Raw genomic sequence first — 19465 nt, 5'->3', positions numbered from 1 at the left:
AGTGGGGCATCTGACAAAGCAGGACCTGGTTCATAAACAAGTCAACGAAAATTAAATAGAATAATAACGGCTTCGGTGCGGGGCTGAATAAAAAGGAGAGTTAAGACAGCTGATGAGAACGCCCTTAAGTTGGATGCGGGTGACCGAAAGGCCTCGAACTGCCCACAGAAGGGTGCAGGACGAGTAAGACCGGGTGTTGGTGGTCCAACAGACAACTGAGTAAGGAAAACAGGCTGGGCATCGGAAGGCCACACAAAACCGCCGAGAAATAAGAAAAATGCAGCTCAGAGTAAGTGGGACGGCTAAAAGCCACAAACGGCAGGCTCAGTCCATCAACGTGCGGTCCCGGCCTCCCCCTGGACGCGCCTGGACTGCAGATCCCGACGGTGCCCGGCACACTCGCGGCCTCCAGGAGGTGGGGCTCGTCCCTCGCCGCGCACACGCGGTGGCGGTGGCAGAGCCCGGCCGACACAGCGCGGGGGCCCCGACCCGGCCGCCCCCGTCCCCGGGCGCCATCGGAGCGGGAGGAGCCGGCCCCTGCCCGCCCTCCTGTCCCGGGCCGGGGGTCTGCGCGCCGCCAGCCGCTTCCCTCGCCCGAGGGAGGCCAGGCGCCGGGGGCTCAACCCCGTCTCCCTCGCGCAGACCTCGGCCGGGTCCGCGGACGACCACCAGGGCGAGAAGGGCTGGCGGGACAGGGGGCTCCGACCGCGCGGGACCCTCGGGGAGCCGCCCCGCGAGTGGCTCTAGGGACACCAGCCCCGGTGGCCGCGGACCCTGCGCAGGGCTCCGAGGGCGGGGGTCCGGCCGAGTTCGAACGCCGGGAGCGCTCAGCCTCACGCCGACTCCGCTCGGCACGTGCTCTCGCGCGCCCGCGGCCCGAGCTCCCGGCCCGGCCTGGCCCAGCCCGCCGCACCCCGGCGGCCAGCTCCGGCCCGTCTGGGCCTTGGTGTCGCGTAGCGGTCGCCTGTGCACGGCTTTCCCCCCACGTGGGCCGGGCCCGCGGCGGGGGCGGCACGGAGTCGCGGAACCAGCCCCTGCGACCCCCGGCACTCCATGCTGACCCGGCGGCCACCAGGCGGCAGCACTGAGGCCACCCCGCCGCCCTCGGGGAGCCGCGGCGGCGGAAAGGCGCCCACAGCACCTTCCCCAAATCTTCGGCCGGAGGGGGGGCCGTGTGAGGCCGCGCGCCCCGCCCCGCCCCGGACATCGGGCTCCGAGAGCTTGCAGCTCCCGGAAACGCGACTGCAGCGGGGGAGGGGGGCCTGCCGGGCGCCTGGGGAGGGGCCAAGTTGGCAGGGATGAGGCCCTCACCTCAGCCCTGGGAAGCAGTGGGGCCAAGTGTCCGCACCTCTGCCGCCGTCTAAGGGATGCCCACTCAGATGCTTCTCCGGGTAAGTGCCCTGGGGCAGGTCGGTGGCCAAGGCAGGGGGATCCAACAGTTCAGGGCCCCCTACTTAGGCCCACCTTCTACTACTGTCACCCTGAGAGTCCCCCTTCCAGAGCATTCAGAAGACTCCACTGGATCAGCTCATTGGGTGGAGAACTCACCCACCCCATGGGCTTCCGGGAGCTCCTGGCCCACAGATCACAAGAACTCCAGGCTTTCCGCTCATTTCAGGCAGTGGAGAAGCGTCCTGGCCTTCGGGCCCCCAGGTGAGCAGGTGTGCAGGGCTGGGCTGGTGTGTGTGCAATGGCTGCTGCAGGCACCCCACAGAGCAGTGGTCACATCCAGCTCTGCAGGGTATCAGCTGTGTGACCCTGGCCCCTGCTCACCCTCTCTGAGGTCATCCATCCTCTCTACCATGGGGTCAGGCTGCCCACCTCCTGGGGTGCTAATATGTGGGCACACAGCAGGTGCAGAGATAAGGACTGGATTGGGAGATGGCAGACTCAGGGCTCTGAGAGGGGTTGGAATTGGAAATGGGAGTTCAGCGCTGACCCACCCCCACAGCCTCCCTAGATCCCAGTGTTAACCAGCCAGGGGACCACACACAGATTTATTATGGGACTCAGGGGCCTGGTGCAAATTCGCAGGGTCCCCTCTCTCCTACTGCCACCATCCACTCAAACGTCCCCTCGTGCCTGCTAGCATCCACCATGTCTGCCTGCGCCTATGCTACAAGAGGTTCACCCGGGCCACCACCTGCTTGCAGCCGGTGACGGCAAACTCGCGGCCTGCCACGCGGTAGTAGCTGAGCTGCCCGGCCAGAAGCTCAGCGTGGGCCTGCTCCGGGAAGAAGCCCTCCCCGGCCATCTCGTCCCGGAAGCAGTTGACTATGTCCCGCTTGTCCAGCAGCAGGAAAGGCACAATGGCCGCGGCCTGCCACAGCGGGTGCTCGCGGACCAGGAGCGCCTGCAAGCTGCTGCGCAGTTCCTCCTCGGCCCACATCGCCGCAGCCGCAGCCTCGGCACTGTGGGCACCGTGGGCGCCGTCGGGGCGCAGGGGCAGCGCGCGGGACGCGTTCTGCAGCACGAATCGCGTGATGTGCGGGCCACCGGTGCGGCTGAGCAGCACGTAGATGGCGTTGTGGAAGGGGTGCGAGCGCTGTGGCTGCAGGAAGCCATGCAGCTCGTCCAGCAGCGCCGCCGGCATGAGCTCCACCTCGTCCAGCACCAAGAGCGGGGTCTTCTCCTCCGCCTCGGCCCGCGCCACCACGTCGGCCACGCGCTGCGCCAGCTCCTCGCGGCAGTCCTGCGCGGCGCGCGGCTCAGGGCAGTGGTGCTGCGCGTGGTACTGCAGTACGAGCGCGCCGTCCTCAAGCACCGCGCGGAAGTGGCGTGCCAGCAGGCGGCCCACGTGGCTCTTGCCCACACCGCTGGGCCCGTGCAGAGCCAGGAGCAGCGGGCGGCTGTGCACGTGCGTGGCCAGGTAGTCCCGCAGCAGCGCCACGATGCGCCCCACGGCAGCCGGCTGGCCGAACACGGCGCGCTGCAGCGCCTTCTCCAGCCCGTCCAGGTCGTAGCGCTGCGCGTTATCATCTAGGTTCTCGATGGCGTTGAGCACCTGGAAGCCCACGATGGCCACGAGCAACAATAGGCAGCGCTGCGCGCGGCTCCGGTGTTCTGCGCGCGGCCGGCACTTGCGCGAGGTCTCGGGGTAGAGTACCACGCGGCTGCGCCGGCGCCTTTTGCGCGGCGTCCTCGAAGGCGGCTCGGCGGGGTCGTCGAAGGTGAAGAATCTTGGCTGGTCCGGGTTCGCGCGCGGCGCCTGGGGCCCGCAGTCCGGCCCGACGCCCGGCGGGAGGCGCCGCTTGCGCAGCAGGCACACGCGGCGGCGCAGTCGCACCACGGCGCGCACGGGAGCCATCACGCTAGGGCCTGGGGCGCCGGGGGCCACGGCCGCGGTCTCCAGGCTGGTCTGGCCGCGGTCCATGGCGCAGGGGCTGCGCTCGGCATACACGTCGCCCTCCCTGCAACAGGAAGATGGGGAGGGTCCCCAGACTTCCGCACGGCAGACTGAGACCCTTCCCAGGAGTGATCTCACCCCCCTAGGAGGCCCCAGAGTGCAGTCGGAGTTGTGCCACAGCCAGGGCCTTGTCCCGGGCTCGCTGGGCCACAGTCGCCCCTTGACCTGGAAGCGGCTCCCCGCAGGGCCCCAATGCAAATCTCCAGGGTCCTCCCATAAACAGCCGTGGGCCTTGAGGAAGTGGCTAGGGGGAGGTGGGAGGCACAGCTTATCCGGCGGCCGCCCTGGCTTCCTGGAGGAGGAGTCGGGTGCCGGCCAGGCGCCGATTAGGGGTGAAGAGGGGTCAAGGCCGACCCCGCCCCTGCCCGCAGCTCCGACTACCCGGCGCCAGGGGCCCTCAGCGTCCTTAGAGGGGGCCACGGGAAGCAGAGGCAGAGGCCCGAGCACCCCCAGAGCCCGGACGGCCCCCACACACTGAAGAACACTTCGGGGAGAGGGTCTGGCCAGAACTTCTGCTTATGAGAATGGGCCCCAGCCCTGTCCCCAGGCTGAACCCAGACCTCCCAGCCCTCAGCCCCAAATTGGGATCCTCCCAACATCCTCCAGTAAACACACTGATGGAGTGGCGCCAGGGAGCCCCCCAGGGACGGATGGGGGTGGGGTGGAAAGAGGGACAGAAAGATGAGCTGGAGGAGGGACAGCCAAGAGGAGACAGAGCTGGGTAGACGCAGGGCGGCGGCCCTGGCCCCCAACCCACCCCCCCATACCTGCAGCTGAGTGAGATCAGGCTCCTGCCAGCCCCAGCCCCTGGGGCAGCCCCCTGCCCCCACCAGACGCTGGGGCCCCACTCAGGAAGCAGAAAATGCTGGCTTCCTGGTGAGGGTCGAGGTGGGGTCAGGCGCCTGGCTAGGCCAGCCCAGGCTTGGAGGGGCAGCGACACCTGTGGGTCCCCAGGGAGCGTCTGAACAGAGGAAGCTCGGAGAGGTTTCCGCTTCTATGCAAAGGAAGTGAGTCAGGGGTGCGGCGCGGGCGGGACTTAGGCTGGATGGAGGCACCAGATGGGGAGGCGTGGCTGGCTTGCCCAGGTCCCTGGGCCAGCAGGTCACCTACCGTTCTCAGGCCTGCAGCCCTCTGAGCCCTCCTGGCTCTGTCCAGGCTCAGGACGCCTGGTGAGGCTGAGGGCATCCCCTTCCCCAGGGTCCTGGGCCCTTGTGCCTCCGTCTGCCCTCCAAGAACCCCCACCAGCCCAGGAACATCTCCTCCTGCATCTGACCACCACAGGGCCCGGGGGGTTCCAGGCTGCCTGTAAGCAAGAAGGGGAGTAGAGCAAGAGGGGGTCCCCTGCCCAGCTGGTGTCCCCCAGTCTTTCCCTATTCTCTTTTTCCCCACCCACCTCTTCCCCTCCCCTGATCCCAGTGTGGATCCCCCAGGCTAGGGCTCATTTCCTTTTCCTCCCCGTCCTCCTCTACCAGGGCCTGGGGCTCTATCACCCCCACCAACCCTTCCCCTGTCCCCAGCCTAGAGCCCCCCCTCCTCTGCCCCCCACCCCGACAGGGCAGCACACGCAGGGACCAAGTTCCAGAACTGGGGAAGGACCCCCACGTGTGGCTCAGGGTCCTGGTGATGGAGCAAATTTAGAAAGAACTTGGGCCAAAAGTTGGCAGATGGGGGCTCTGGAGCCTTCCCTGGCCACCCCCATTCCTACTGTGCACAGAGGGGCCTCCTGGATGGCCCTCCCCTCCTCCCACCTGACCAAGGAGCTGGTCTCTGCCAGGCCCAGCCTGAAAGCCCCTCACCTGTGCCCAGGCCCGTCTCTGGGCCTCCTCAAGAGTGGCTTGTCCACCAGTAATGCCCTCAAGCCACCCTGGCCCTGCCCCCATCTGTGCCCTAAAGGCACGGTGGCAGTCCTGAGTCCCTGGCGCAGGGCCCCACCCTAGAGTCTGTCCTGCCCATGGCCCCCACTCCTCCCAGCCTCCCCACCGCCACCCCTCTGCCCACACAGGTCCCTCCCTCATCAGGGAAATGTTGGTCATGGGCTTGGGCTCCCCTTCTCTCCAGGACACGGGCTCCCACGCCTCCTGGTGACATGTGGGAGCTCCTCTCTGTCCATCTGTCCAGTGCCCTCTGCAGGACAGCTGCACTGAGGGACAGCTGCTTCTCCACGTCCTCCTTTCCAGCCTCAGGGCCTGCTCCCCGGGAACCACTGCCCCTTCTCTGTGCAGGACCGGGTGCTTGGGGGCCCCTTGGGCACCTCACCCACCATATGGCCTGGCGGAGCTGTGAGCCCATGCAGGGCCTTCCTGGGACCAGGCCCTGCCCATCTCTGTGGTTCCGGCACGGGACGGGGGTCCTCAGGGGCCTCGGGCTTTCTCTAGTCTCCAAGCTGCTGCTGCCTTAGGGAGGACCCCCTTGAGGGGCACATACAAGAAAAACTGCAGTGGGGGCAGGACTGTCTCCAGCGGCCAGTTGGCTGCTTCTGCTGGAGGCTGACCCACCACGCCTGGGGTCCAGAGCCCCATTGCTGGGGTGAGGAGGGACGTGGCAGGAGTCAAGAAGATCAGGCCTGGAGGGCCCACCCCCAGGGGTCAAGGGTGAACCTGAGCCCAGGGCTAAGGCCTTGCCTCCATGCACCTTCTCCCCCACCTCCAGGGGTGAAGGGAGCCCTAGGACCCCACCTTTCCCTATGTCCCTGGACCAACCCCATCGCACCCTGTGACCTGATCCGGGAGGCCTCCCTTCCCACCCCTTCTTCCTGTGCACACCCCATGGTCCCGCCCCAGATTCACGGTCATGTCTCCAACCTCTTCTCTGCACAGACCCTTCAGCCCAGTGGGGACTTGGCCTCCCCAGCCGCTGGCTGGAGGCGGGCGGGCGGCCTCGCCTCCTCTCCGTCCCAGATTCCCGGTGTGGACGCTCAGGTCTCACAACACGCCTCCCCCTCTGCCATCCTCCCTGGTTTCCCAGCAGCGTCTGCGTTTGCTCGGGGTCACTGTCACCCCTGCAGCTCTGCCCAGTCCTGCCTTGGGGAGTTCGGCTACCTCAGCTGCTGCCCCCATCCACCGTCCCTCCGTGGACTCCTTGTGGCCAACAGCTGCAGTCCTCACCCCCACCCTGTCCTTGCAGCTCACAGTCTCCGCCAGACAACCCCTCACCCACCGGGGCCTCCAGTCCCCCGAGGCCCCTTTGTCCGGGCTGAGGGGCCTGGTCACACTGACTGGTCTCTGTCTTGACCACGAGCCTCAGGTGGGTCAGGAGGGGCCTGGTCAGCTCACTCGCTCCTCCCATGACTGGGCTCCTTCCCCGTCCTTTCTCCTCGGCCCCACTTGGCCTGTCTTGCCTCCCAGCCCGGGACCTGGCCCTCTGCTTCCTGGAGAAAATGGAAGCAGCCGGAAGGGGACCCCCCCAGTGTCTGCACCCACAGACCTGCCTCCCCTCTGAGAACCCCTGCTCCCGAGAGGGCCCCCCGTGCCCTGGCCCTGCCCCTCTGGCACGCTGGGCAGCAGCCCAGCAGCCCCCCCCATCTGCTTTTCACTCACTGCGTCATTCCCATCAGTGCACAGTGGGTGTCTCCTGTCCCTCCCACACCTGCAGAGCTGCACCTGTCAAGGTCACGGTGACCTTGCAGCTGTCACCACTGGTGGTGGGCAGTAAGGCGGCCCACCCAGAGCTGACTGCAGTCAGTCTCGGGGCCTCTGGCAGCCTGGACAGAGCATGGCCACACCCAGGCCTTACCTCCTGCACCTGCTGCCCGGGAGGGCCGAACACCCAGACTGTGTCCCACAAAGACAAAAATGCCCCCAAGAAGGCACCTCCCCACCCTGCACTGAGCCAACTTTGGGGGCACACACAGACAGCTCACTCACTGATTTACCAAAACGCCTTTTATTTACACGAGTAAAAGCCTCTTGTGTGCAACAGCAGTCCCTCACCTGGCCAAGATGCTGCAGCTGAGCAAGGAGCACGTGGCTCCCAGGGTAAACTGAGGCAGCAGGCGGGGGCCTGGGCTTTCCTAGCTATGCCTGCTACACAGGTGCTGCTGCCCAGGGGAGGAGCGGCTCCCCACCTGTGGTTGGGTCAGCGGACCGTCCACCGACAAACTGCAGGAGCTCCTGGGAGATGTCCGGACCCAGCAAACCGTGGAATTTAGCCGATCAGTCGGTGCCAACACGCTGGCCCTGCCCCTTTCCCCTCAGGCCTCGGCCCCCCGCCCTCTCCCCTTAGAAAACAGCTGGCTTATTCCTAATCCCAACCACCGCCTGCCTGTCTCCCCACAGTGTGGAAACCCACAGTGTCAGGCAGGAACAAGCAAACTTCCCAGGGCCTGGGAGTGCAAGGGGCCATGCTGGGCCCTGCAGACCTGGAGCAGGGCCTGAGCTCCTCGGAGCTGACCAGGGGCCCTCAAGGGGCAGGGACACAGGTCCCATTCACGCAAACAGCACACACCTCCCAGGACGCCATTCAGGGCAGGGCTAAGGTGCAGAGGAAGGGCACTCTGCCCACAGGACAGTCCCGGGGGTCTTGGCTTAGCCCACCCCCAGCCCCATGAGCGGCCAGTCAGCCTCCAGAGGAAACGGGGCCCTGGCTTCGCAGGTCCAGGGGAGCCTCTTCTCCTGGCAACCAGGGCTACCGTCCCCACCAGGGGCCCTGTCCACTCCCCAGGGGCCCCAGGCAAAGCCTCAGAGCCCAGCCGGGGCAGGCACGGTGGGCAGGGGCAGCTCCAGGGCCGGCGTCTCTGCAGTCTGGGCCGGGCTGGGCTTCTGATGGTCCAGCTGCTCCAGCTTCTCACCGAGCTGGGAGTACAGCTCCTTCACCGCTTCTCCACTCTGTTAGGAGGCACACACTTCAGGGTCAGCCCAGGGCTCCTCAGAGCATGTCCACACAGACAACGCACAGACGTGGAGAGGATCAGGGGTGTTGGGGCACCCACCTGGCCCGTGGGCTCCAGTGCCTTTTGCAGGGCCTGCAGCTTGGATGGCGCCACGCGGTGGTGCAGGTGGACTAGGAGCCGCAGCACGTGCCGCTGAACGTTCTCCTTCCTGGAAGAGGCCACGACCAGGCTGCAGGGGCCCCGAGCCACCCTCCCCGCAGCTGCTCCAGCAACCCCCCCCCCCGGCCCGGCTGGGTGGACAGGCACCTCGGGGAGGCGGTGAGCAGGAAGCCATCAAAGAGGCTGCTGCAGAAGTCCTCCAGGGCGAACTCATCAGCCAGCAGCGCCAGGTTCCCCGTCAGCAGGTGGAGGAAGATGTCGCCGAACGCCAGGTCGCCAAAGGTCTCCACTGCAGGCAGAGCAGGCGTTGGTGGTCCAGCCCGCCACCCACGGCCCTCGCCCAGGGGCCCTCTGCCCCCCAGACCTCAAATTGTGGGGAGACCACAAAGCAGCACAGACTTCTGAAAACAGGGTGCCCAGTTTCCCTGAGAGCCAGAACCTGGGCCTGGACAGGCGAGGAGACACCAGGGGCGGCCAGGGACAGGGCAGGGGTCTGGCCTGCAGTGAAGGAGGCTACTGGGGAGGGCTGGCGGGGAAGAACGAGGGCCCGTCACTGCTTATCACTCTGCCCGGTGACCAAGGGACTGTGGGTTAAGCGGACTCCAGAAGAGCGAGAACACCTAACACACAACAGTAAGTCCCAACGAAGCTCACTGATGACCAGCGACAGGATGGCCTGAGTGCCCCGCCAGCAGGAGTGAAGAGCCAGCCGGAGGGTGGCAGGGCAGGGGGACGCACACCCAGACATAATGGCTGTGGAGGCTGCTACAGAGACACTGACAGGGCACTTTGTCACAACGACCTGGCTGACACCACCTGAGCCCACAGAGCTACTCAATGTCACCGGGAGACGCAGGCACCACTGGATGCACCAAGGTGCACTCCTGCCCCACATCTGCCTGGAGGCTCAGCCGGCCTCACGGCCAGCAGCCAGTTTACAGGACACATGGGCAGGCGCCCAGTCACGATGCTAGGGAGGCCGCCAGCAAAGTCTCGACCAGGGAAAAATGCCCTGGTTCTCCCAACAAGTTCCACATAACCCTACACACTGAGAGACCTGAGGGGTGGCGAGGGAACGCCCGGGTGAATCGCAGCCCCTGCTCAAATCCTGACCTGAACAAACCATCTGTACAAAATGTCATGGGATGATCAGGGAACGGGGCCACTGCAGGGCCTGGACCCAAAGGCAACCACGGGCTGCAGGCACGGTGTTTAAGAGTGTCCTTTGTTGAGACACCCGCTCTTTATTCAGAGCTGGCATGCTGGGAGTCTGGATTTCCATCCAGACCATCACCAGAGGACGTGACCGTGGAGGTGGGTGACAGGCACTGGGCTTCGCCATGCTGTGCTCTGCTCTTCTTTTTTTGGGGGGAGGGGGGAAGATTAGCCCTGAGCTAACATGTGCTGCCAATCCTCTTTTTGCTGAGGAAGACCAGCCATGAGCTAACATCCGTGCCATCTTCCTCTACTTTATACGCCTACCACAGCATGGCCTGACAAGCAGTGCCATGTCCGCACCCAGGATCTGAACCAGCGAACCCCAGGCTGCCAAAGCGGAATGTGCGCATTTACCCGCTGTGCCACTGGGCTGGCCCCTCTGCTCTCATCAAAAATTCCCACAACAGAAAGTTAAAAAGTAAACGGGAGAATTTAAAAATCAACGCCGCTCTTATTAGGACCTACTAAGAACATAAAAGAACATGTGCACACTTCCTGGACGCAATCACAAGATCCCAGCCCCCAGGCAGCAGCGCACGGCTGGACACACAGATGCTCCCACTGCAGGCAGGATACCCCATTTCTAGCCGACACAATTAGAGAGAAAGAAACAAAAGTACTGAAAGGAACAGAAAGGATGCAGCAAGTTCAAGCTTTTTATAACTGTGTTCCTAGAAGTCTCCAAAAACAGACAGACAAGCTACATCCCCTGTGGCTGGCAGAAGGACGGCCCTGAGAGACGTCCACATCCCGACCGAGGAGCCTGTGGACATGCCTTCTTATGTGGTGACAGGCCCTGAGATGGGAGATGATCCTGTGTGACCCAGGGGCCAAGATTATCACAGGGTCCTTACGGGAGGGAGGTGGGAGGGCCAGAGTCAGAGAGACATGCAGACAGGAAGCTGGGAGGACAAAGTTGAGGATGGAGGGGGCCAGGAGGCAAGGATGTGGGCGGCTCCCAGAAGCAGGAGGACACAAGGAAAGGGACTCTCCCTGGAGTCTCCAAGCCCTGCCCATACCTTGACTGCAGCCCCAGACTCACTTCACTCCTGACCTCCAGAACTGTCAGAGAGGACCTTTCTGTTGTTGGGCTAGACGGTGGCTGGGTATAAACTAATACCCACAAAAGACGTAACACACGCCCCACCACCAGGTGTGACAGCGACCCAGAAACACGCTTAGTGAGCAATGTGCAAAATCTTTACATAGAAGCCTCAACACCCAGACAAAACCTGAGGCAGCAGAGACCCTGGGCCAGTGTGTGCGGTGGGAAGGCCAGGTGCTCCAAGAAGCCCCTCCTCCCTGACTTGACCTGCAGTTTACTCTTGAAAGGGGTCCACTCAGACCCCTCCCTCTTCTTCCTGGCTTGCAGCAACCCACTCCTACATGCAGCCAGAAGATCCTGAGGGAAGTGGCCTCTTCACTGCCTTGGAGGGGAGCTCTCTCAATCATCTGAAGACTTGAGGGGCCCACACCCCTCGCCAGTTAGGGTAAAATTAAGGTGGCTCTTCTGCCACTCAGGAAAGGATGCTTTAACAAATGGTGAGAAGAGGGAAGGGCACTTATGGAAAGACAAAGCTGAGCTCCCCTCACTTCTGCACCAAATAACCTCCAAGCAGACAGACTTGACGGTGAACCAAGCGAGCCTGTGGAGGCAGGCAGCGGGACGGAGGGCAGGGGCGACGCGGGCACCCCAGACTCACCCAGCCCGGGCAGCAGGCGCAGCAGCGCGTTCTTGTTCCTCTGCTTAGTGATGTGCAGCACGTAGTACAGCCCCACCTCGCAGGCCATGCGCTGCTCCTGCAGGAACCTACGCCCGGCCGGGGCCATCAGCCCACGGGGCGCGTCCACACAGCCTCCAGGGGACCCGCGGGCTCGGGGCCCCTCCCACCATGGCCCTCAAGCCCGTACTTGGTGAAACTCTCCGGCAGCGTGTTCGGGTACGTGACGGGGGCTTTCTCCTCGGCTGGCAGCTTCTGGTCGACGTTGAAGGTGTGGTCGTCCACCACGAAGGACATGAGCGTGGGCAGGAACCTGGTGATGAGCTCCACCTCCTGGGGCAGGACAGGCCTGAGAGCTCGTCCAGCACATCCTGCCTTCGTCCCGCACTGTCCCCACCCTCAGCCACCTCCCTCAAGTCCCTCTTTCCTGGATGTCGGTGGGGGGCCGTCCCTCCTTCCCACCTCCCGAGACTCCACCTTCCCAATCCTCCTCAGCCCCACAGCCCCTCAGGGGCAGCGGCAGGAAGGCGCACAGCCGGGTGAGTTACCATCTTGGGCTCCTTGAACACCTGGCTGTCGATCATGTCCCATGCCCCCTGGCCCAGCGCCAGCAGCCTGAGCAGCAGCAAGAGGTCGGGGCTGTCCTGCAGGGAAACCAAGGCCTCAGCACAAGCTCACCTGACCTTCACTGTCCCAACCTCGATCACTGCCCAGCAGGGTCCGGGCACTGAGCCCAGGACTGTCGGCTTTGCTCACAGGTCCCCACACCTCCACCCGTGTGTGGGGAGCGTGTGCTGTCCCCGGGCCAGCATAGGCCTGGCCACAGCACTCCAGCCACACGCCCACCCAGAAGGCAGCGAGCCGCCAGCCAAGCGCACTCACCCTGGGCAGCGTCTCCTGGCCGACCAGTTCCTGCAGGTGCCTAACGGTGCTCAGCGACAGGGTGTTGATGGCAAAGGGGTCACACAGAATCATGGACAGATCCCTGAGAGGACGATCCCAGGGTATCAGCATGGGATGCTCTCAACCCACCAAGGCGTGGCCACGGGCTGGGCTGCCTCAGCCACTGACCAGGGGAGACGGCCCCTCCACACGGAGCAAGCCCATGCCATCCTGGACTTCTTCCAAAGAAAAGCTCACAGTTTGTAACTTGCCTGTAACTTACTTAAGAAACTGAAGAATTAAGGTTTTTAAAAAACGAAGGTCCCATTTTGGTTCTGAGAACCTGACCCAGACCACGTAAATTCAGCCACAGTCCCACAAAGGCAACTACAGGGAGAAGGAGCCATGGAAGGGGGCGAGATGGAGCCCACGCAGAGAGGACAAGGCTGGGAACCAGATCCCACCACCTCCGGGCACAGTGGGCCCAGGATGGGACTTACCACCCACCGCTCAGCTCGCAGGAGGGCCCAGGCTGCGGCAGACACCAGAGCCCCGGCCTGGCGCCCACTTGCCCAGACTGCGGCAGCCTCATCCCAAGCAGCCGAGTTTCTCAGCTGTGGGGGGTGCCAGGCAGCCCTCCTGAAATGGACTGGAATAAACACCCCACTCCCAACCAGACAGCGTCTCGTCCAGACGCCCGTGGTCAGGACCCCGGGGGGCTGGGGCGCCTGCACAAGGCCAACTCTTACCCCAGGACTTGCTCCTGACCCTTCTTTACTCCGTCGAGAAACCCCTGCAGCTCCCGGGCCCTCTTGCTGTCCACAAACCGCTCGCGGATGCAGGCGTCCAGGCACCAGGTGAACTGCAGAAGGAAGCCCAGTCAGGACGCAGCGCTCACCCTCGCCTCTTGCTGGGGCACAGCCGCGCCCAAGCCAGAGGTAAGCATCAGGACCCGCCACCCGCATCACGGGGGCTGGGCTTGGTGCCAAGAACAGGATGGTGCAAAGGTGCGCAGGTCCAAGGGCCCGAGTCCCAAGGGGTCAGGCAGTGTGTGGAGGAGGCAACATTTGAGTTTTGCTCTAAAAGGGGCCTCCCTGGTGGCCCTTGGGTGGGGGAGGACGCTGCAGTCTCAGGCAGTGACACTGCCTCAGGTTGCACAGCGTCCGTGCTGAGGACAAGGGCAGTGTAGAAAGCTGTTCCTGGAGCACAGAGCTCGCCAACGAGCAGCCCCCGAAGGCTCTGGAGCAGGGGACGGCCAGAGAACCTGGGAAGACCGAAGGCGGCAGGAGCAAGGGTCCAGGAGCGGCCAGGGAGCCTGCTCTGGCTGGAGTTAAGGAAGAGAGAGAGTGGGCGAGTGAGGGAGGTGCCAGAGGACACCCCGTCCCCTAGGCAGTCAGCAGAGGGGGCAGCACACAGGAGGTGGCCCGGTGGGCAGGCAGTCAGAGCCCAGGGACCAGGATCATCGCATCCAAGGGGAGGGGAGAGAGAAGGCAAGGAAGAGACCAGAGTGAAGGGGGGCGGGGGCCACCACCTTGTGGCAGGGGTCCACGGAGCAGATGTCGCCAACATCCAGGTCGTGCAAGGACATGAGCAGCTCGGCACGCAGCGTGCAGTAGTGCACGTTCCGCGTCCGCAGGAAGAGGGTCCGTAAGAACTGCAGCACCATGTCGTACAGCTTGACGTTCTTCCCCACCATCTGCGTCAGCTTCTGCACCACCTGGTTGGCGAGAGCCCCACGGCACGGCATCACCAAGCCCCAGTGACAGCACACTGACCCTGACGTTCATCCTCTCTACTTGTTTGGTGGCCAAAATCTCCTCTGTCACAGAATGCTGGCTCCATGTCAGGCGGCGGCAGGTGTGGTTTTTAAGAAAGTGAACCCCACGTCAGGCCCCACACCTTCTCTGAAAGGCCATCAGCCTGTGACCCGGTGAGCCAGCGCGAGGAGACTCAGGCTAGATGACGACACACAGCGGCTACCTCAGCGTCTGGTCAAGGCCTTGCTGGGGTCCACTCAGACCCAGCCCGGGCCGCCTGGCTCCCCATCTTCTCCTGCAGCTTGAGGCCTTGAGACCACCCCATCCCCCTATAGCACCTGCAGGTGCCCCTCTGCAGGGACCGCCCAGCTCCACAGCCTGCCCTACGTGCATGGCTCTTGCCTTGCTGTCAGCCAGTGGGAGAGCTCTACTCACTGCTCACCGGCCGGAATAGAAGAAGGGCTCACAGGTCAACCTGGGGTACAAGCACCGCAGCAGCCCAGGTACTAAGCTGGACACAGCAGGTGGAGAGGCCAGGAGGGGTGGCAGGAGCAGTGACCAGCCTGACAGACCCTCTCGAGGGCCCCTGCGAGGACTCTACAGCAGGCCTCAGGGACCCCAACGAGCTGAGCAGAGCGAGGCATACACCTGTCTCAGCACCCACATCCTGGGCACCACTAACAGGCACAACGGCTAACATGTACCAGCCCTGATGATGGTCTGGGCCCTGCCTAACATGCAAACAAGAGGGTACAAGGCCAGCTGAGCATACAACCACGGCCCTATCAACTGACCCACACACTGAGGACCATGAGATAACACGTTAACCTGCCTCGACCTTCTCCTCGGGCAGCAGTGCAGGCCACACCTGCAGCAGGAAGGACCCAGGCCCCGAGGGGGACCCTGGCTTGGAAGGCAGTGTGAAGGGGTAGCAGGCCACAGGCTGACTGCAGCCCCAGGCCAGGCTCCCCACAGTGGGCAGGAACGTGAAGAGGTAGCGTCTGGCCACCATGGAGGCTTGGTTTCACCTGCAGGCAGGTGCCACCGACGCCTCGGACCTGGTTCCAGGAGGGAGTGCTCAATCCAGGGGAAGGTGACAGTGACAAGTACCAGACACTGGCCAAGGGGCGTCTGGTGTTGAGTTCTTCCACGTCCAGTGTGCTCTCCTGAGGTTTCGCATGTCTGGTGTGACCTAGGATCTAATCTAATGTTTTTTCCCAAATGTCTGGCCACCGGTCGCAGCCCCACTTGCTGAGTGGGCTACAAGTGTGTCTCCTGGCCCAAGAGAAGTCTGTCAGGGAGCCGGCCTCACTGCCCAGGGGTTAAGTTTGGCGCCTCCACCTCAGTGGCTCAGGTTCAGTTCCTGGGCATAGACCTATACCACTTGTCCGTCCGCGGCCATGCTGTGGCGGCATCCACATACAAAACAGAGAACTGGCACAGATGTCAGCTCAGAAACCATCTTCCTCAAGCAAAAAGAGAAAGGCTGATGACAGATGTTAGCTCAGTACAAATCATCCTTAGCACACACACACAAAAAGTTTCTCAGACAAAGTTTGACACACAAGTCAAACATCAAAACAGAAGAAACTTAACCAGAGTTGAAAAAAGACTGGAAAACTTAAATGCAAAAGCTTGTCACGTCCTCAAGCGCCAAGCTCACAAAACCAAGAAGATGCACGCCAGGCAAAGTGCTGCAAGGGCCCCTCTCGCCAGCCACGTGTACAAGCCCACCCTTTCGGGAGCAAAACCTCCCAGACATCCACCATGGGGGAAGGGGCTGGCCAGGGCCTGGCACATAGCCCTGCCTTGTGCCTCACCTCACCCTGGCGCCTCGTCTTGGGGGAAGGACTGAAGAAGTTGTGCAGGACAGAGAGCTCCGTGCTGAAGAGCGCACTCTCCTTCTCCAGGATGTACTGCTTGAGCAGGGGGGAGACCTCGTCGCCGAAGAGTGCCTGGTTGTCCTGCCAGATCTGCCGCTTCACCTCCACAGCGCAGGCCCGGTACAGCTCCTTGTCGGCCATCACCAGCTTCAGCTTCTTCTCAGGAACCTGCTCGACCCCACAGGCTGCCCATGAGCAATGCCTGTGCCCCGGGGTCTCCCTCAAGACAGGTCAAGAGGCCTCAGCCCCCCACTGGAGACCACCTCGAGTCCAGCCTGATCCAGGGGGGGGCCTGTGATGGCCCCCAGGCTCCAGTAGGTACTGGCAGCCCTGCTGAACACAAACAGCTCTTTCCTTAAAAAACCCCATACCCCAGCTCACGTCCGGCGCTTGCCTGTGCATAGCTCACCAGGGGGACCAGGCACAGAGAATGCTCCTCGCAGCCGCACCTGCCTTGTGCTAAACCGGCGCCAGACAGGCGCACATGCAAAGCCCACCGAGCCAGGGCACGGTGCGGCCAGAGCCCTGGACACGCTGACCCCACGGCCTTTACCTTGGGCAGGTGTTTCATGACGCACATCACCACCGGCTGCAGGGACGGCATCTTCACCAGAGAGAAGCTCTTCTCCAGGAGGTCTTCCAATTTCTTGTACCTGGAAAGACTCGCACGACTAAGGGGGAGCCCAGGATCGAGCAAGAAGCAGCTGCCACCTGTCACCACAGAGACGACGGCTGGGGAGCCGCTGTGCACACGCGGACGCGGGGAGCGGCCCCCGGTCGAGGAGGGCCGGCCGGCCGAGGCGGCAGCCAGCGCTGCGCAGGCGGCCGCTCGCCGCGCCTGCCCACCCACCTCTCCTCCGCCTTCCCCTCCGAGGCGATGGCCGACACGCGCTCCAGCAGCTTGTCCCGCAGCTCGTCGAACACCGACTGGTGGAACTCGAGGCGCGGCGTGCCGTGCAGGTCCAGGAAAGGCAGGGCCGACTGCAGCGAGGGCAGCAGCACGCCGTTCTCCGTCTGCGGGGCGAGGGCGCGCGGTCGGTGGCACTCACTCCGGGGCGCCGACCGAGCCCGCGCGCCCTCCGGGACGGCCGCGCCCCCGCCCACCTGGAACTGCTCGATGGCCTTGAGCGGCTCCGTGCAGTTGGTCAGCGTCTCCTTCAGGTCCTCGCCGTTGGCCACGCCCAGGTCCTGCAGCCCCGCGAACATGGCCGAGGCCCCGGCCGCCGCCCGGCTCGGCGCCCCATCCCCACCGCGCTCCCCCGGCGCCGCCGCGGGCCCCCCAGCAGCCCGTTCGCCCGGGCCTCGGGGGCCGCCCGCGCTCCGCTCCCCGGCGCCCTCCAGCTCGGCCCGTCCCGCCCGCGCGGCTGCCCTCGGACCGCGGCGGCCCACTTCCGCCCCGCACAGCCTGGTCCGCCCGCCAAACCGCCCCCCGGAAACGCCAGCGCCGCGGCGCAGATGTTCCGGGCAGCGGAGCCCGGCCCAGGACCAGGCTGCGCGGCCGTGGGAGACGGCGGTGCCCGGATGACGCAGCGAGGCCCCGCCCCCGCGCCGGCCATGCCCACCTCGGCGGCCCCGCCCCGCCGCTCCTCCCGCACCTGGGCCGCTGGTCTTCCCGCCGCCCCGTCGCTCGCCCCAGGCTGCTGGCTCCGCCCAGCCCCGGTTCGCCGTCCGCCCCGCGGCGCCCGCCGCCTCTGGCCTCTTCTTCCTCTCGGGGTCCCAGAAGAACCCACGCCCCGGGGCGGGGTGCCGAGGGGCACCCGGGGGAGGGGCCCACGGGAATGGGACGCCGGAGAAGGGGGAGGAGCACGGGAGAGGGGATGAGGCAGGCAGGGTCGGCCTGCTTTATGAATTTCAGAACTGATTTTTTTGCCAAGTATGTGTTATCTTTATAATCATGAAAAGTGATTCATTTTTTACCTCACAGCAGCCTTTTGACGTTGAGAATATTTTTGCTTGAGGAAATGGGACGCTGCCGCCCTAGAAGCTCCCTGCACGGGGTCCCACCAGGTGCACGACCCTCTCCCTGGAACTTGGCTTCCTCCTTGTCAAACGGGGACTGGGGACGGAGTTCACACCATAGGGTTGTCGCAGAGACTAAAATCTGAGTGTGCCTCCAATGGAGGGTGCCTCGCAGAGACTTGGGTGCACAGAGGGAGTGTGACAAAGGACAGCTGTCCTCTTGTTGCCGTGAGCATCTAACCCCTAGGCTGACCCACGGAGGTAGGCCCTCAGGCTGAGTTCCAGCCTGATTCGCTGCGAATGTGAGTGCCAGTTTCCATAGTGTCCCTTGTCCCTTGTGGTACAAGAAGCTCAGACGGGGCCGGTAGGCACTGCCTGCTCTGTGCCCTTCCTAGGCTCCCCATTGCTAAGTGTGCAAGCCCTGGACCCAGAATTCCACCTCTCCACCTCTCTGCAACCTCTCCACCCCTCTAGCTCACCTCCTTCGATCCCCCCAGCCCCGTGTCCTCCAAAGCTTGGCAGCACCAGGTGTCACACCCTCTCCCTTTTTATGTGCCTTGGCTTATGGGGTTTGCTCTGCTAGAAACTCTCTTCCTGCTGCATGGCACACTCTTGCCCATCGAAAGCCCATTCCTCCACCACCTCCTCCAGGAAGACCTCCCTCAGCCCAGCTGGAGGGGATTTCTCCATCCTTCCTGCTGGTTCCAGTCCTGGCTTTGAGCCCTAGGGGTTGCTGATAGTGCAGCTGTGAGCAGGGCTCCTGGTCTCCCCACCCTGGGCCAAGCTCCCAAGGCCGGGGCTCCCACCGCTCTGTCTCTGCTGCCCACTTGCCAAGCTGGGCCACCCAGGGCCTAGCAATGACCATCTGCAGTCTGACTGCCCTGATTCCTGGGGGCACTGGGGCACAACCCCCAGCAGGTTCAGCTCTAGAGGAGGTCACAGGTGCATGGTGCTCAGACTCCCTGGGCCTTGGCCTCCCTGCAGAAGGGGGAGCTGACGCCATGGGGGCAGCTGTTGCTGTGCCCTTTTGAAGGCATGAGCTCTGGCAGAGGAGTTGGAGGAGGGGCCTAGTCAGGACTGGACTTCTATCACTAGTGCAGTGACAGGAGCCACCAGCAGCTGGGCTGAGGCCCCTTCAGGGAGGTAGTCTTGGGGCCAACCCCTGGGTAGGAGGGCAGGCTGATGGTGAAGTGGGGTCCAATGGCCAGGCTACTGCCACAGGCAGGGACAGGGCCCCAGTGACTGAAGAAGGCCCAGGGAGTCTACTATATGTGGCCCGGCCTTAGTGGCCTTGGGTAAGTTCAAAGGGTCTTTGGGCAGGTGCTGGGGGCAGTAGGCCAGGCCTTGACAAGCTGGTCCTCTGGACACTCCCTGGTGGCTGTGCAGGCTGCCCTCACCTCAAGATGACAGATCAGCGAGTCTGGCCCCCACCACCGCCCCAACAGTCAGTTCTTTGTCTCAGCAAGAAGCCTGACCCTTGGGTAGACTGACAGGTGGACTGGTCCCCTGGATGGCACAGCTAGTTGGAGGTGTCCCACAGTGCCCACAGGGCCCCCTCCCATCCTGTCCTGGGCCAGGAAGTCCCAGGCTACCGCCCTACACACCTTAAAGAAGAGAGCACTGAAGGGGAAGTGAAGGGAGAGCCCTGGTCA

The 19465-nt window shown here is 63.9% G+C and overlaps 2 protein-coding genes across 2 annotated transcripts; both read right to left on the bottom strand.

Moving 5' to 3' along the window:
* Nucleotides 1–1978: 1978 nt before the first annotated feature.
* TOR4A (torsin family 4 member A) lies at nt 1979–4426 on the bottom strand. The gene is made up of 2 exons (XM_014736167.3): nt 4174–4426; nt 1979–3410 (listed from the first exon to the last, which is right to left on the bottom strand). The coding sequence occupies exon 2, from the start codon at nt 3371–3373 to the stop codon at nt 2117–2119; it is 1257 nt and encodes a 418-aa protein (XP_014591653.2). The 5' UTR covers nt 3374–3410; nt 4174–4426; the 3' UTR covers nt 1979–2116.
* Nucleotides 4427–7272: 2846 nt separating this feature from the next.
* Nucleotides 7273–18503, bottom strand: NELFB (negative elongation factor complex member B). Its single transcript, XM_070250899.1, has 15 exons — nt 18424–18503; nt 16959–17559; nt 16705–16868; nt 16408–16507; nt 15792–16022; nt 13746–13931; nt 13479–13538; nt 12964–13076; nt 12215–12317; nt 11881–11976; nt 11523–11665; nt 11315–11421; nt 8541–8682; nt 8334–8442; nt 7273–8229 (listed from the first exon to the last, which is right to left on the bottom strand). The coding sequence occupies exons 1-15, from the start codon at nt 18501–18503 to the stop codon at nt 8083–8085; spliced, it is 2382 nt and encodes a 793-aa protein (XP_070107000.1). The 3' UTR covers nt 7273–8082.
* Between the last annotated feature and the right edge of the window lie 962 nt (nt 18504–19465).

Source organism: Equus caballus, chromosome 25 (genome assembly GCF_041296265.1).
Source record: "Equus caballus isolate H_3958 breed thoroughbred chromosome 25, TB-T2T, whole genome shotgun sequence".
Classification (NCBI taxonomy): Eukaryota; Metazoa; Chordata; class Mammalia; order Perissodactyla; family Equidae; genus Equus; species Equus caballus.
The sequence above is the reverse complement of the archived record's forward strand: the minus strand, read 5'-3'. Positions and strand labels throughout refer to the sequence as shown.